General features: G+C 40.7%; 1 protein-coding gene and 1 long non-coding RNA gene across 2 annotated transcripts; both read right to left on the bottom strand.

The window, feature by feature from the left end:
- Positions 1 to 5,413: 5,413 nt before the first annotated feature.
- pmchl (pro-melanin-concentrating hormone, like) lies at positions 5,414 to 6,058 on the bottom strand. Its single transcript, XM_003440085.4, has one exon. It carries the CDS (start codon positions 5,963 to 5,965, stop codon positions 5,555 to 5,557), a length of 411 nt encoding a protein of 136 aa, XP_003440133.1. The 5' UTR covers positions 5,966 to 6,058; the 3' UTR covers positions 5,414 to 5,554.
- Positions 6,059 to 10,385: 4,327 nt separating this feature from the next.
- LOC102076588 (uncharacterized) lies at positions 10,386 to 16,184 on the bottom strand. The gene is made up of 2 exons (XR_001223921.3): positions 10,605 to 16,184; positions 10,386 to 10,529 (listed from the first exon to the last, which is right to left on the bottom strand). It is a non-coding gene; the product is annotated as an uncharacterized LOC102076588 (long non-coding RNA).
- Between the last annotated feature and the right edge of the window lie 2,099 nt (positions 16,185 to 18,283).

The following is an 18,283-nucleotide window of genomic DNA, read 5'->3' as shown; positions in this document are numbered from 1 at the left end:
GTTTACTTGCACTGCTGTAACTGGAGCCTCGTCGTCTCGTCTCTCTATATACTGAACTGCATGTAGTGGAGATGACAATAAAGTTTACTTTGACTTCAGCAGCGAGCAGGCGCACCGAGGGCTCTCGTGCTCACTTTTCGCGTATAGAAAATTTTGAAAAAACATCGGTGCAAATTATAAGTCTGTATCATGATGTCTGGTGTTTTCGTGTTTGTTGGTTTGTTTTTATTTTGTTTTATTTTGCGAGTTGTTAATTTTTGCTGCTCCAGCCAGCCAGAGAATCCCCCGCCGCCCCGCCCTCTCCTCCCTGTCCCGCAAGCAGCAGGCGCACCTCGCAAACGGAGGGCGCCCTTACTCCCAGCAAATGGGCGATAGAAAACCGATCGGTGCTGACATTCCCAATATGCGCTGGCATGATGTCGGGGCAGCATGAGTACGAGCAATCTTTTTTTTTTGCCGATGCCCGTGATGCCGCCCCCCACCACGATGCCACACCGGGCAACCGCCCGTGTCGCCCGTATCTAAAACCGCTACTGGTTACATCTGACATAACACTAACAGGGTATTTCATAAAAAGAATATCATAATAATAGTCAAACATGGCAGTGGTACTGTTATGGTCTGGCTGTTTTGCCAGTTTAGGACTTAATGTAGTTGATGGAACTATGAATTCTGCTCTCTAACTTATGGTTTGCATTCTACAGTCCTCCAGAAAAATCCGGATTAAATCAGGATTTGTATGTGTAAAAAGAATTTGTGTGTGTGTGTAAAAAAGAATTGTATTTGTAAAAAGAATTTGTGTGTGTGTGTAAAAAAGATTTGTATGTGTAAAAAGAATTTGTGTGTGTGTAAAAAAGATTTGTAAGTGTAAAAAGAATTTGTGTGTGTGTAAAAAAGATTTGTAAGTGTAAAAAGAATTTGTGTGTGTGTACAAAAGATTTGTATGTGTAAAAAGAATTTGTGTGTGCGTAAAAAAGATTTGTGTGTGGACTTAGCCAAAAAATATATGTGAAACTCTGCACTCAAGTTTCAAGTTACAAGTACGAATTTTGACCCTATTTTTCTTCCTTTCATCTGATTGGCCAATGTCATGTCAATCACAAATTTAACTATCCAATCAGAGAATAGATGGGTTTGGCTATTGGGGGGGTGCTTTATGGAGCTTCAGGTCCTTGAAGGGAATAAATGCCCTTTTACACGCCAGCCCAGCGTTTTCCTTCATCACCACGAAGGAAAACAGTGTGTGGTGGTGCGAGTGTTGTGATCTTTGTGTCACAGGTTTACGTGCTTAATACAGGGACCTCCAGAGCCTTTTCAACAGCGCTGAGGACCTCGGGGGGGATATTGTGGAAATGACAGTCTTCACTAGTGGGGATAGTTACAAAGCTTTTTTTGTTATGAATTAGCATACATGTTTTTACTGAACATTTGAAGAACCAGCAAAAAAAACCCAGAAACTCTTGTAGAGGACATAAAGTCAGAGATAGAAACGACAAGGAGCAGATGCATCTAGTACAGGTAGAGCTGCTGCAAAAACCCACAGAGCTCAGCAGCCAGCGCAACAAATTCTGGATCCTTGGCTTTTAGTTAGCATTAGCAGCACATGCTGCGTCCGATGTGAAAGGACCTTTATGCTCCGCACTGTGACTCAGCAATGGTCCCGGGTCAGCCCTGACTTTGTGTTAAACTAATCCTAAAGTAATAATGGTATTTCTAACCACTGATATAACTCAACTTTATCCTTTCAACAGCTACTGAAAGTTAGGGGACCTAGCTTCAATCGGATATTTATATAGAGATCCTCCAGCTTCAAACTGTATTACCCTTCAAGGACCTGCAGTTCAAAAAGCGCCCCTCCGACAGCCAAACCCATCTATTCTCTGATTGGATAGTTAAATTTGTGATTGACATGACATTGGCCAATCAGATGAAAGGAAGAAAAATAGGGTCAAAATTCGTACTTGTAACTTGAAACTTGAGTGCAGAGTTTCACACGTATTTTTTGGCTAAGTCCACACACAAATCTTTTTTACACACACACACAAATTCTTTTTACACATACAAATCTTTTTTTACACACACAAATTCTTTTTACACATACAAATCCTGATTTACAAGTACAAAACTGATTTACAAGTACAAAATATTTATGACCACAATTTGAGCCCATAGATTTCATCCATACCCGGCGAGTAGCATAAGAACGTGGGAGGTCACCTTTCAACGTTCCTCAGGAATGCCTCGGGACTTGACAAATCGTCACTATATTACGCCTCGGGAGTGAGAATGGGCTGACAATACGCACCACGGAAAATCACCAAACAAGCATAGAGATCAGTTGGTGACTCCCTGACAACGACTGGTGATTAGGGGAAAATATGTATTCCCCACATGTTTGGCAGTGGTTTGTCGAGGTTTCTGGCTCTCCTTGGCCGAAATTGTTTACAAAGTAGGTGCTATATCAAAAAACCTCCAAGTGATTGCCAACATGAAATAGTTTTAATTCATGTTGTTTCCCAGCAGCCAGAGCCTGATCTTTAACAGGTAAAAAAGACAGTTATGAGCAGGTAGGCTTGTAAAATTCTAGCCTCCATTTCCACCTGGTTTTAAACTTTGCTATGTGTTGTCACTTTGTGTTCAAACTTAAGCACTAAAAGAAAAGATGCCCTCGTTATTGTAGTCTATGTATCATTTTCCCAGCAACTGCAATTAAGAATTGCAACTGCAATTAATCCAGTAACTACTCTGAACTGGTCAAGGAATACTCCTTTTCCCATGTAGGGAACCAGTGTTTCCCAGATTGGTACAGACTGGTCTTAGACAAGTGTCAGCCAACTCAGACAAGTTAATGTCATTAAACTAATTAAACTGAAGTTCTGGCAAAGCTTTAAAGTTGCATATTGGAGGGGTTTTTTTTTTTATGATTGTTGAATAAATTCCAAAAGTCAATTAAAGTTTTCTCCACTATGACCCTTGAGTAACATTATCAACCCCCAAAGTCAATATTTAATAATAATTAGGTAATATTTTACTATCTCCTTTGTATGTTGAAGAGTTTCTTCTGGATTTTTTTTGTTTTATTTTTGTTCCCAATTTCCAAAACTTCCCACCTCATTAACAAATTATTCCTTCCACAGATTTTCAGCATGATTCAGTTTGAATGGACTTTGTTGCTGCTGATTGACTCAAAAATATATACACTTGGGATTTCTAGTCTAGACACTCCAGTCATTTAAATAATTACATACTGATGACAGCACTTTCTTGAAAATTGTAGGTCAAATAACCCACGTTTGCTGTTTCTGGCAGATGCAGAACTGTTTCACAACAACAGGACTTGCTGCTGACCCATAAGGTTTAATCTGTTTATTGTCTCATGCTGTTTTTCCTGTGATTAAATCTATCTTCTTCTTTAGTATTTTCTCAAACATGGACCACAACTGCTGTATAATCACCCAAACCATCTGCATTGAAAAATTAGGAATCCTGACTCCAACTTATTGCAATTTGTTAGTTGAGGGCAGATGTGCAGAATGTACCTGCAATGCTCTGGCATTATTATGGTGCACACCTTATGCTCCTGTACCCAAGAGCATACATTGATTCTGCAGGCAGCCAGCCAATAACCCACGTAAGGCTGCAGTCATTTACTAGTATCCAGGACGTGAGGTAACAAGCTCTTCTGTGAAAATCTGCATTTAATTTTATAAGGAAGGGTAATTCCCTGGGGATTTGTGACTTGACCAAGCAAGTCACTGGAATTAACAAAGGATTTCCTCCCATTGCAGATGTTTTACTGCAACTCCTTAGTTACTTGAATTTCCTGGAAAGACCTTTGAAGAAAAGAAGGTTACACCATTTCACTGGGTGTGTAAACCAATTTTCACACTCAATGTGACCCGGTGTTTTACTTTATGTGGGACTGAACTTCATTTTCACTTGGTGGAAGAGCTACCTATTAACAGGAAAAGACCTCCAGCAGTACTTTAGCCAAATAGTGCTGCTCCGATTAAAACCCTGGATTCTGAGTTTGAGTGTGTTTAACTTTTAAGTTACATATATGACATATTTCAGACTAAATCTCAGCACCCACACTCAGTTTGTTGTTTTTTTATGTGGTCAGCCTAATTAAATAATACTTTAAGCTGCTTTCTAAGTCCTCTGGATGCCAAACTGAGCCCATGTGAGAATGTCCAAGATATATACCAAGTCAGAAGATGGAGTGTATCCCTCCTCACAGTGAAGCCTTTGCCAAAGCCAAAGACAGTATTTCCAGAGGTGAGAATGTTTCTCACACGGTGCTTTGAAGATGTAGCATTTTGGCAAACTTGAAGGCTAAATTTAAATGGTAAATGGCCTGTATTTGTATAGCGCTTTACTAGTCCCTAAGGACCCCAAAGCGCTTTATATATCTAGTCATCCACACACACATTCACACACTGGTGATGGCAAGCTACATTGTAGCCACAGCCACCCTGGGGTGCACTGACAGAGGCAAGGCTGCCAGACACTGGCGCCACCGGGCCCTCTGACCACCACCAGTAGGCAACGGGTGAAGTGTCTTGCCCAAGGACACAATAACCGAGACTGTCCAAGCCAGGGCTCGAACCAGCAACCTTCCGATTACAAGGCGAGCTCCCAACTCTTGAGCCACGATCGCCCTAAATTTAATAATAAATTTAGCTTATTACAAAAACTGGAAAGTCCCAACGATAAACTTAACTGCAAACATCAACCGGTCATAGCAGATGGCTGCCCCTCTCTGAGTCTGGTTCTGCTCCCACTTAAAGGGAGTTCTTCCTCCTCACTGTGACCAACTGCTTACTCATAGGGCTAAATCACTGGGCTTCTTCTTCTGGTATTGTAAGGCCTTTACCTTATATTATGAAGGTAAAGATCCTACAATTGAGATGGCTCTTGTTGTGAACTGGTGATGACAATTACCTAGCTGAATATCCTCTATCTCTACATACACAGAGTATTATCTGGAATTTTTTTGAAAGAATTTATGTTTATCTGCCTGTATATTCAGTCTTATTTGTTGCATGATGAGCTTAACAACTCTGGACTGTTGCAGTTATCGCCTCTCTATCCTTGATGCATTATAACCTTGTGATACAATCCAGTCTTGCATCCAAAGTTTGAGACTGTTTTAAGTTTGTTCTAGTGGATAAAAGAAGCCTATTTTTTAAAAACAAATTTCTTCTTGCTGGAATCTGATTGTGAGGTTACGCCTCTCACATTATACAACATTTTTTCAAACACGACTAGACATAGAGAAAAGACGGTCAGTCAGCGGTTATTGAAAATTAAAAAGTCTGATAGATATGAATAAATCTGAACAAAAATCTTTAACCTTCACCATCTCAGTTTTTTGTCAAGAACAGTTAACAAACATATAAAAGACATAAGGTAGAATTAAATTGTTTTTATTTTCAGATCTCCAGTGATTTTTCTATAGATACACACATTTTTGGATTAGTTTGCAACTCAGTGTAAGGTGACTTGATAGCTATCCTCTGTTTGGACTCCTTGAGGAGAAGAGCAAACTGTCCTACACCTCCCAGCATGGCCGATACACTCGTCCCACCATGCACCTCATGGTGTCCCTCCTGAGGATGGGGATGGTCAGGTCCTGTCCGACATCTTTGTGCTCGACGACCTGGTTGTTTTCGTCGACTCTCCGCTTGTAGAGGGGTAGCCCGTTGTGCACCACCCGCAGGTCCCTCCACAGGTTTGCATCAGCGGCGATGACGATTACCCTCGGAGCTCTGGATTTGGTCGTGGAGGACAGCTCTGCATCGCCTAGGCTTTTTTCCGTGGCCTCATCGTTCAGCAGGGAGGTAAAAGCATCCTGCTCCAAGGAGCCGTCTTCAGCCTTGGCCATGGGTAATGCCACTGTCAGAGCGTAGCACTTGAAAAAGAGCGCTGCAGCAAAGATGATGGACAGGCGCGACTGCCTCATGGTGAAGATCTTCCAAAAGGTGTACCGTGTTGGCTTGCGTGGATGAGTGTCTTTCCTGAAGCCTTGCCTCGCCGTTCTGGCTTGCAAATCATACCACTGGGCTTTTATACCATTTTGGACACACTAAATTGGCCACGTTGCATAGTTTGCCATCACAACTTCTCCTGTTGGGTTCCGGAAATTAGTCACAAGCATTAAAAGACAGTTGTGTGGAACTCTTGCAGTGTTCGAGTATGTTGTTTTCATTAAAAAATTAATTAAAATCTCCGATGTAGTGGCGTATATTAGACACATAACAATGAAACAGCAGGAATTCTTTGAACAGGTAACACAAAAGAAAAACTAATCCAAAATTACTGCCCTTTAAAACAACAAGGATGGATTACCCACCCGTTAAGCTCTTGTGCTCTCAGATACTCGATGTTCTCTCATGGCATTGTCACAGTGCTGTTCAATAAGAGATTTAACCTTGGATTAGTGCAGATAAGACAACCGAATGATTCTGAAGTGTTTGTGTCTTCGTGGCAGCAGCTCTTTGTTGGCGTGTGAAAGAAGAGAAAAAGTTAGTTTTTTGGAGAATATACAAGACATCTGCTCCAAAGACCCAGAGGTGGAAGCTCAACTGCCATGTGATTATAACCCAGCCTAATTATGGTTTCCAGATGGGTGCTGCAGGAAGGCTGAGCACCTGAACCTGCATAAGATCCATTAATTAATGTAATTTATGCAGGTGGCATTTGAGTGAGATCAAACCTGGTGAGAAATTGACAAAGTTTTAATTTGTTGTGTCATCTACAGTTGTACGATTATCCTTACAGCTAAGGTCCTCAGAGCAAATGCTGTTTATGTATTTATTTGGTTTTTCTATCAAAAATTGGTGAAATTCAATGATTTGTTATGTCGGGACAGCATGTTAACGATATATGATTGCGATTAGAAAATAACTGAAGAACAATAAAGAAAACAATTTGAAAAAAAATTGAATAAAACTAAAAGGTTAAATGACTCCTTGGCTTTAAAATCCAAAGAGCATTTGGTGCGGATCAAATAATCTTGTATTCAGATGGAGATGGGAGATAGATTTTTAAGCTACCAGTTTCCTGCAACACTGTACTGTAGGTAAGATTCTGATTGACATCTAATTACAGGTAGAAAAAGGATGTCTGCTTTTAAATAATCAAAAGGAGGCTTCCAGACACAGGACTGGTTAGCGAACTGTTCAACTCTAGCCTTTACCAGAACACATTTGATATTTTACTGACATCAATTGGCTAGACACATACTTTCATGTCTTTTTTTTAAAAGTATGCTTATTTTAGTATTGGTAATGGGCAGCGGGGCAATTCAGATGGGAAGTGCTGTGAGCCATTTCTTACTGAAAACCATGCCTGTGGTTTTGAAAAAGTCTGACATCTGAGAATTATCTACACCCTGTTTTTATTGCCATGTGAACGGCCTGAACGGAGGTTTACTGGAGACAGACAGTTTACCTTATCTTACATTCCTAGATGACTGATATTCATATATTTAACTGATGGGATGGGTGGAGCTCTTCCTATGCCGTTGGCTTTAACGGTACAAATGGGCCTATCACTATTTTTAAATGAAAACCACATGGATCTGTAAGACAGAGGTGTTTTAAGAATACAGAAAATAATAGCTGTGTTATCCCTAAAGATAATACTTTTCTGCTAACACTTCAAATCCACAAGGTCAACCGGCCAGTAAGAGGAGTATTTAATAATAAAAGTCGTATAATCTCTCACCTTTAACATACTCAGAATAGTTTCCGATTTATGCATTCTCACCTTAGCTGCAGACACATTGTGGATTTATCATGTAGTGGCTACAGAAGTGTTAGAAACTACTGATCTAATTCATCTTCTGGAAAAACGGTATATTGTATGTATGTATGTATGTATAACAAAGGTTTTTGGTGTTTGAGGAACAGTGCCCTGATCCTGGGGTTCTCATGTTGAGTTTTGGATTTTTGTTTATTATTTTTGAGCCTTTTATTCCTGTTTTACATGATTATTGATTTGTTTTGGTTTTATCATTACAGTTCCCCCCCAGCGTTTCCCTGTCTGTGTCATCCCTGAATGCTCATTCTCTCTCTGTTATTACATTTAAAGTCATGCCTTTTGTCTTAGTTATCTTTTATTTTTATTATTTTTTGAGTCTCATTTCCAAATCAATTCCCACTTCATTAGATAAACCTTAGTAACAAGTTGGACCCCTTTTGCCTTAAGAATTACTGTCTTAATTCTTCATGACATAGATTCAGCAGGGTGCTGGACATATTCCTCAGAGATTTTGGTCCATATTGACATGATATCATCACACAGTTGCCACAGATTTGTTTCCAGCTGATCCATCATGTGAATCTCCCATTCCAGCACGTCCCAAAGCTTTATTGGATAGAGAGTTGGTGGTTGGCTCACATTTCCATTAAAAGCAGTTGAACAGGTGTATCTGATAAAGTGTATGGATTCCTTTCTTCTGTTAGCGCTTCATCAGTGTGACTGGTAATGTTCCCTGTTGTGCAATCCTGTTTGTTCCTTTTTTATTGTTGTTTTAATTTATTCCCTGGCTCTTATGTTCCTGGACCTCTGTTTTATTTCACCTTCTGGCCTTTAATGTTTGCTATTTTGTATCAGCCACAGTTAAGACTGACTTTTTTGTTCTTGCATCCTGCATTTGTGTCCTCTCAATGCCACTAAGATGCCCCAGTGGTACCTTCTTTCAAGCCAAGGCAAGTAGCACTACTTGGTTAAGTTCAAGGAAAGACTGTGGCCAAGGCAAACAAATGTTGCTCGTGTTACTGTTTAGGCAGTTATGCATTTAATTAGTGGGTAGCCAAAAAGAACCAAAAGAATCATAAAAAATTTAATTTAAGATGATCAAATTTGGGGTTTTATAAGCAATTAAATCTCTGCAACTGCTAAGTTGGAGAAAGGAAACACTAGCTGCTGGATGGAGATATAACGTTAATCCTGCTCCCTTGTGTTCACATTACACAACCAACTACTCTCACCATCATTTGCTCAGATGGTTTGTCCGCACTGACTATAATGCACATTTAGAGTGACTGCATGCATGCACGTAAAGTGAATGAGAAAGGACACAGGTTTGCTCTGGGCCATGTGGACTGACGCATCATAAATTTGGAAATATAAAAGCAGGGCCTGGAATAAATAAAAAAAGCTCTGCGTGTGTGTGTGTGTGTGTGTGTGTGTGTGTGTGTGTGTGTGTGTGTGTGTGTGTGTGTGTGTGTGTGTGTGTGTGTGTGTGTGTTTTGAGTCATGAATTTTGCTTTGGGTCAGACATTCCCAGGATAATACTGTACCTCCTCTCTCCAGTAAACAACTGTAGATTACACTGGATCATGTGAATGTTGCATCATGTCACACTAACCACCCAAACCACACATCTGCCCGGATCCACGGATAACAGTAATAATACTTGCTGATCGCTAGCAAGATGTCATCAAATGAGCACCTACTTTTTTTCTTCTTTTAGCTAATATGTTCCAACTGAAATGACTTAAAAATAGAACGGTTTTACTTAACACGAAAGTACTTCAATAAATGCCAGTTTTGTGGCTTTTTCAGGCAACTCCGATTTCATGAAAACCTGCACGGACTGCATTTAGCATTTGTGTGGTTAATTATCATCAGCTGAGTGGCTCCAGTTCAGCGGTGGGCAGCATTTTTCCTCAGAAGGCCAGATTGACTATTATACAGCGAGTAAAGCGCTACACACTGAAAAGCCAAATAGAAACACAAAAAGGTGAAATATAACATGATGGATCACTTTTAAGTAAGTCGGGAACTTTGCATCTGTCAGTCTGCTGTGCAATCAACCTAAATGGTTAATACATTTATATAATTCATGACTGCATCAGTGAACATGACCAGAAGTCATGAACGTAAATTAAATCAGTTTCTGCTCTGCTCTGTGTACCTGAGCTAGACACCCCCGCATCACTTTAGCCTAATATTTACTGACACATGCACATTAAGTATATTTTGTGATTTTATTTTTTTCCTGGGATCAGTTTACCATCAGCCCAATTCCAACACTCTTATTCTGAAAGCTAACCAGTTAGCACAGAGCCTCCCTGCCTCATCTTTCCCCATCAGGAGGCTCATCAGGTTGCTGTTGTTGGACTCATCCATGAGTTTGACAGACTAGTCCGTCCGTGTGCGCATTTCCATTTGGATGGAGAAGGATTTTTACCCACCACAAACATGTTCCCGTGCAGTCGTCCAAAATCTCAACTGGGAATGTTGGAAAAAAACCAAAAAAAAACAAAGACAGGGCACCCAGGTTGCACAGCATACCAAACACCAGGACAGGGCCACAATGTCATGAACCGAGGTTCTCACAAGAGCTGGACCCAAAAGCAGACTCAATTCACTTACTGAGAACTATTGACAAGACTTTATTTACAGAATGAAGGAGATCAAAACAAAGGCAAACAAGAGTGAACAGGAGTCAGTGGAAAGGGGGATGGCCATGGGGAAGGCTGTCCGTTGAGGTCACAATTGGAACCGCAGGTGTGCTGCAACAGAGGGATTACTGGCAGGTAAGGGAGCAGGTGAGCAGGGTGAATATTATGGAGGTGCTGTTGGCTTACGTGCAGGTCCAGACTGAAAAGCTTTGGAGAGGGTTTCTGTGGGAGAATCCAGAGAGAGGAAACCTGCAGTGCGAGAGGGGAGGAATGGCTTACCAAGAGCGTCGGAGGAGGCAGGAGGACAAGCAGGCGAAGCGACAGGATGATGGTTTTCCTAGCAGGAGCAGATCACAGAGGTATAACAAAGGAGCCAGCACTGGAACGAGAGTTACCACAGGCGATGCGTCCAAGATGGGATAGTGTGGAGATCTGTACACAAGGAAACAGAGTTTAGCACGAAGAAAGGGAGCGGTAAGAGTGGAGTGCAGATGTGGCCTAGCTACCACTGTGGGTGGCAGAATGAACTGGAGACAAGTAGCAGGCAGTGCTGGCTTAAGTAGTCCTCCTGTAATTGACAGCAGATGGAGCTCAGGTGTGATGCAGAGACTCCGCCCGGGCAAGTAGCCAGGGACCCATCCTGATAACAAATGAAAACCCCTCAGCTGCTCCCACGGATCATGACACACAAGTTAATTAACACACAAAACACCACACACGCACATGAATCCTGGAAATAATGTCAGCTACTTCTGTAGTTTATCATCATAGGCTCCATGATGAATCTAACCTGGCTCTGAGGCTGTGGCTAGATCCAGCAGTACTGTTGCAAACTGCAGTTTGAGATGAACAAGCAGGAGTTTGTCCAAATGATGAAAAAACTCACTAAAGATGGCTGATATTTGCTTCATTAATTATTGTCCCATTGTTTCCTTCTTTCCACATATTTGATTTGGGACAGATTTTTTACACCAGATACTCGACAGATTATTTTTATTATGAATTAAATAAAGTTAGGAGACCTTCTGAAATGTCTAAAAGTGCACTCCTCCATGTCATTTAACACGTTGTTCCTTGTGTTAATAAAATAAGCCAATCATTTTTATTTAAATTCCTGTAAAAGCCGAGGCAGGGAACATTTTCCGTGTTTGGCTTCATGTGGGACGGAGCAGATGTCTGCTCAAGGTGTTTTTGTTTCACAGACAGCGCTACACCTCAATGAATAGAAAAAGAAGAAGAAGAAAAAGAAAAAAAAAGAGAAAGGGGATTTTTAAAAGATGTGATGACCAGCTGACTATGCTGATGGGTGCCAGCCAAAACATAAGACCTTGGCTCAGGAGTTCGAAGGGAGCACAAAAAAAGGGCAGTGGACATAACGCCATCCCCCTTAGGCACACAGTGGCGCTTTATTATGGGCCCCATGGGCCACACGGCGCAGCCTGTAAGTGTTATTCCAGCTAGATAAACACAGGACACAGATCTGACAGTGCTGAATGTATTAAGAGGGGCAAATTGAATTATGTTGTTGAAATTCCAGGGCGCTTTGCTCTGACAGCTATTTCTGAGGTCTGACCGATTGAAATATCAGTTTTCGTTTGCTCGCAGACAGGTTAAGGACTTCTGCACCGCAACATGCTCAGAGGACTTCCTTAACGGTGCTCGTGAAATTTACAGAAACTGGCGAGGTTGGCTCTCACATCGAGGCAATAGCTGCTTATATAACGAATATTTAATTACTTTACTTGAGTAAGACAGTGGATGATGGGTCCTTCTACATATTTAGCAGTGGATTTTACATAAATATTAGTCTGGATCCATTCCTTTTCCTTGCCCTGTTGTTCCATCTTTTCATTACTTTTCACTTGTTCCCGATTTACCTTTTTATATCAGCACTGTGAGGAAAAATAACCCTTGCAGTGGGGTTGGGGAAATTGTTGAGATAATCCACCTAAAATCATTCTGATTATTTTACTGAACTCAGTGGCTGACCAGCACCAGCAGATGTATTGTAGTCTTGGGTCACTGCACCTCGTTCTATAGTGTATTTTAACTGCTTTATATGCTAATTGGTATGCTAGCCCCTGATTGGAGCACAGGTCCAGTCATATGCCTTAAAATGCAATCCATTATTTATTCTTTTCCTTTTTTTTTATCTAGAGGAGTCATGTGTAGCTGTCATGCTTCTCTTAAAAGTTGCTTTTTCTTTATTTGCTTCGTTATGTTGAGTGCAGGGCACCCCACCCCACCTCCCTGCACTCATTTCTTTTACAGTGTTTTTCATGTGTGCATTTTTAAATGAACCAAACTATAACCAAACCACGTGGACCCAGTTAATTAACACTGCTCATCTTCCCCCTAATGAGCCAAGGTCATAAAATGGTCTATTTCAGTTACAAGCTTATTTAAAAAAATACAAATACATTTTAAAAAAGGTCCTATTCTACACATGTAAAAAGTTTAAATGGCCTTAAATTGTCTAAAGATGAGCGCAGGGTGACTCAGATTCAGAGAAGTCTATGAGATAATTACCCTCTTGCTCACACTTTTCCTGATGGGTTAATGGCCCTAGCTGCAAGTTTCAGGTCTTTTTTAATACAGGATGATGTTGACTTTACACATTTTGGTCCCAAATTCCATAACTTCGGGGACAAGGCGTAAAACTCAAAACAGCGTTATTCCCATTTTCATGATTGGTGTGATTACATGAAAGTCTATGCAGTCCATGAATTAAAATGTCTCAACTTCAGCTGCAAATCCAAACTGTGTCATCAGCTCGGACTCTGTCTATGCCACCGATATTTAGTAATGAGGGACAGGCTGTTTGAGGTTAGCTCGATCTATGTGCTGTAACTTCACTTTTCGATAGAAACAAGAGAAAAGGCCAGTAAAATCATATGACTTTATGGTAAGTTCTGAAAAACCTAAAGGTTGCACTCCAGATCTTGCTTCATGTTTGTTATAAATGCACCATTCGTCACATCCAACACTTATTTGTCACATTCGGTTACAAAACAACAAGATTATGGTGGCAAAACGCTCAACTGAGGCTTTACAACACAGCCTCACAGCAGGTGGTGAAACACAACACAACATCTCATCAACTGACTGCCCGGTCTCGTATATACCGTACATGTCGATGTACGCAAACTTAGTATTTTCCACTTTTAAAAGCTGGAAAAGTAATCCACATCTGGAGGATGGAGGGGTTGGCGGTGGATCCCCAAGTTTAGGTAATTCACGTCACAGATTTTTTACATTTAATTTAATTCACTATCACTAAAATCAGCTTGGTTAGTCGACAAACAGATCATGGTTGGGGTTAAAAGAGAAGGGTTTCCGCTTCATTTAAAGCTCTGATTTCTTGGTTGCTATGGTGATGCATTCCCACTGGAGATTCTCGACATTATACATGCTTGTGACATGAAAGGCATTAGTTACAAAGTCTGACGTGACGATTCCTGTCTGTAAACATGCACATGTAGCTTTTTCTGAGACCAGGCTGTCAGTCACAGACGTCACAGTTTGCGCTGTTGTTTCAATAAAAAACTAGACTTTTTTTTTTTTCATCAGCTTCCATAAAACAGCATTAATGTTTTAATTATTACACTGGGTGTCTGATTATATCTGGGCATAGGCTCCTTTAACTTGAAGTTCTACTCTCCGATGGATCTCTGAAGGAGATATTTTATTGAACGGGAGGAAGACGATGTCCCTGTGAGTCACCACACCACTGCTGATTGATCCTCTTTAGGGTCGTGAAATAATTGCCCATCTCAGACTGGATTGTATGTGGTTATGTGCAAGGCTTTTGAAACCGTAAAACTATTGTTGCATTTTTCAGATTGTTTAGCTAAATGGTTCATTCTTTTTTTTAAAATGTTTAAAAAAAGAACAGCTTTGGCATCGCATGAAGGTATACTAAGGATGATAACGATGTCACGCAACATGACTCCATCCTTGAGGAGCCTGAAGATGAAAGCCAACGACCGCTGTTAGTTATTTGAGGCTCATATTGGGAGGGTGTGGGTCGGTCTGGGGGTCAGGATGTGACTGCAGGGGAAGATGAAAGTAACGAGATGAAAGCTGATGTGGTGCCAGGTCTTAGAGTGATTTGGCTAAAGAGAAAAACAGACCATCACTCTCATGCCTCATCAATATATCTGCAGAGATGCTGGTAGCCATGGAGATGGTCAGTCAACATGTAATCACAATGTGGTACAAAAATAGCAAGCGCTCTGCTTGCTAGTTAGAGACACAGAGAGAGAAAGCCTTGGAAGAACTTCCTTCTGCAACATGTGTTTTGGAATCATGAACTACATGAATTGGATTTGGGGAATCTGATCCGAGTCCAGCTCACACTCCCGCCGGCGTGACCACACATGCTGTAAGCCACAACGTTAATGACGGGAGGAGGGAGAGTCCTGCTCCAGGCTCCAAGAGTTTTCTTCTTCTCACATGCTTTACTTGAAAAGGTCTGAATGCCTCTGCCGTGGGAATAAATACATTTAGTTTGCTTTTGGAGGAATGACGTTCCTGTAGAAGCACAGAAACGAAGGATTTCTACTACAAACACGTCACACCAGCAGTAGTTTTGTCATTTTGTATGTGTACTGTATGTGAGATTTATAACCTGTCTATACAGACCATAGACATTTATAAAATGTGACATAATTATGCCACAGAGAGCAAACAAAAAACTTCTGAGTCTGAATTATTTTCTTAGTTTTCAAAGATTTTAAAAATCCAAATAAGGCCAGATCCCCTTCAAATGATACTCGGTGGATCAGAAAACTCACATCATTTGTAGAGTACATAGCATCACCTCCTGGCCTTCTCTTCTCTTGTGGGAGAAAAAGGATGTTACAACATTGACTGATAGTCTCCACCTAGAGAGGATTCGATATATCCTCAGTGTCAGACTGGAGGACTTTGTCCATTACTCTGTTAAAAGGAGGAAAAGAACAAATTGCTATGTAAACTTGATAGGTTTTGGTCTTTGCGTGGTTATTTCCAGCATCGTTCACTGACTGTCTGGTTAAAGACCGAAGCATTAATTTCAACCTAAAGTTTAGAATCTGTATTTTGTGTGCTTCTTAATTAAGATATTTGAAACTAGACAAAAACTTCAGGACATATTATGTTACATGACCACCAAACCACCACAAGGATTACAACATTCATGCACTCACAAACAATACTTCTGTGGTTGTGGGTACGTGCAAAGGCATCAGTGAGTTTGCTGCAGTGTAATTGTCAGGATCCTGGGTCTGTCTGAATTTTTGAGGTCAGATTCTGTGTTTCGTGTTCATAGTTTTGTTTATTAATCTTTATGTTTTCGTGAGCATTTCTGGAGTCTTCAGCTCTTGTTATAACTTAGTTTTAGAGGTGAATTTGTTGCCTCAGTGTTTGCTTTCCCATCCTCTGTGTCATCCCTCCAAATGCGTGTTTGCCCGTTTAATTAGAGCTCTCACTTCCTGTTTTATTTTGATAGTTACTTGTCCATAGTATCAAAGAAAAATGGGATACGGAGGTAGATAAAGAAAGCAGAAAGGGCTAGTGGGAAGCTAGGCGTATGGCAAAGAGAGAGGGGCAAAGTCACAGGAAAAGGCTTACAGCAGGGGTGTCAAACATAAGGCCTGTGGCCAGAATGAGACCGGTAAAGACTCTACTCCAGCCCACTTGATGGCTTTGGTAAATATGATGGAGGGCATACATTTTGGGACTGTATTGACTGTATTTTTAAGTTTTACCGCTTGTACTGCTGATAAAGACCTCAATCCATCCAGAGCCATCCATACTATATCTAAGTAGTTAAGTAATAAATAAGTAAATAACAGAAAATTTCCTGTTTTTCAGTGTCTACTGTAGAAATTTCCGTTTAAAAAAAAAAATTTCATTGAGCAACCAAAATATTGCAGGACAGTCTGTGGCCATTTAAGATCAAAGCAGGCTCTATGTGGCCCTTTATGTAGAAATGAGTTTGACATCCCTGACTGTTGTTGTTGTATTTACAGTCTAGTAAGGAAGGAAAAAAAGGACCCGTATCAATTGAAACAGAGAGGCTGAGCTAAAAAGGAAGTGCAGAAGGTCAGGGTGACCTGGGTGACCAGACCTCCCCAAAAGGTCAGAGTTCACATGATGGAGGCTTTGGCTACTTTAAGCTATACCTCATTCTCCTCCAGTCTACTGTTGTCTAATTGGCTCTTTACTTTTATATGGTGATATTAATCCACTCTCTTTCTTTAAATTCTGTTTAAAGTACATATTCCACTTTTCCTTATCCTTGGTCATTCATTGCATCACCACCAGTAGGTCCTGCATTAATTATTTTGGTTAACACCGTGACATTTTAACAATCACAAAAGTATATTTTATGCAAGAGCATCAACAAAAAGCAAATTAAAATAGTCATAGAGTGGTAAAGACTGTGTGTTGATTCAGTTGAAAAGGCACAAAATTATCATTAAATACCTTAAATCTCTGTATTTGATCTTATACCAACTATCCTCTACAGCTTGAGAGGTTATTCCTTCTTGATAAGCCCAATTACTCCCATTTTATTTTTGTATCCTTTCCTGCTCTGTTAAAGTTACTGCAGTTACATTCTTAGAGCTCAACATTTTCTTTAACTGCTTCAAATTAAATCCCCTTCAGAATTTCAGTAGACAAAAAACATTCATTTGTATACGAGGATTTTATTGTGAGGTACTTGCAGCACTTCACAAGACTGTCTGTGGATATGGCATTAAAATTAATGAGTTATTCCACAACACCTGAGAATATGTGAGGGAGAGACAGATGGAGGCAGTGGGGCATCTACCATATTGGTAAAGAAGAGGAAAACAACACATCCAGGTAGAGAAGACAGATGTGAGGAAGATTCAGCAGCTGATGAAGAGAGCCCCAAGAGCACCAAGACACATCCCTATAGCACTGCATCTTTGACTATCATATACTTGATTCTTATTTTTATGCATATGAATGTTCCAGAAAGCAGCAGAGAGTGGGTAACCCTATGTTTTTGCTATCTTTCCTTTGTCTTTTGCCTTAGCGGAAAAAAAAAATAAACGGAAAAAACTGAAAAGCAATAAATTCTTTAAAGTATGTCTTTCTATAAAAGTACACTCTTTGATGACTTCATCGCTCCACTGCTGCTTTTCTTCCAGTGCAGCACATGTGGAATATGCAGCCATCATATAGTTGAATAGATGTAACCTAATGGGTGGAGGACACCTATTAGTTTGCATGCCATGACGAGGCATAGTTTGACAGTCGAGCATCCATAAAACATTGATTTGCTTTCTGACTGTGCTTCATGCCGAGGGGGTAGACTGCTGCAGACACTCTGGCTGTCTAACAGTGAAAACTCCTCTCGCTGTTTCTCAGCAACACTCTCAGTGGTTTGTTTTTGTGGTTCATATCCACGGTAACAAGCACTGAGCGTTAAATTTGGCAGAGTTTGCATGAATAAATGGTCCATGATTTGATTGCTGACCAAATAACAAAAAATCAAATTGAGGTTTGAGAAGGGCTTTTTTGTTCCAGTGATGGAGTTTCTTGATTTAGAAGCAAATTGCATTCACCTTCAGATCAAAAGGGCTGCAGCATCACGTGAAAATGGGAAACAGTGTTCTGCTGTAGGTGGTGGGGAAACAGAGGCCATGCACTTACAAATCAGTGATAGGAATGTGTTAAAGAATGCCAGAAAAGTAATTCAATAGTTTTTGGGAGTCTGTGGAGCCTTAAGTGGCCATTTCAGGAGCTGCCAGGGCAACTGTAGGTACGTGCACTGCACCAGGGCCTGCCCAAGGTGTTATGGGGCCCTGAGCAGAATTCGCATTACGGCCCCCACCTCTAACTATATA

Source organism: Oreochromis niloticus, linkage group LG7 (assembly GCF_001858045.2).
Source record: "Oreochromis niloticus isolate F11D_XX linkage group LG7, O_niloticus_UMD_NMBU, whole genome shotgun sequence".
Classification (NCBI taxonomy): Eukaryota; Metazoa; Chordata; class Actinopteri; order Cichliformes; family Cichlidae; genus Oreochromis; species Oreochromis niloticus.
Note: the sequence above shows the minus strand (reverse complement) of the source record. Positions and strands in the feature narration are given on the sequence as shown.

Coding starts and splice junctions, on each gene's coding strand:
- pmchl (XM_003440085.4), bottom strand. CDS start 5,965: ATGAGGCAGTCGCGCCTGTCCATCATCTTTGCTGCAGCGCTCTTTTTC.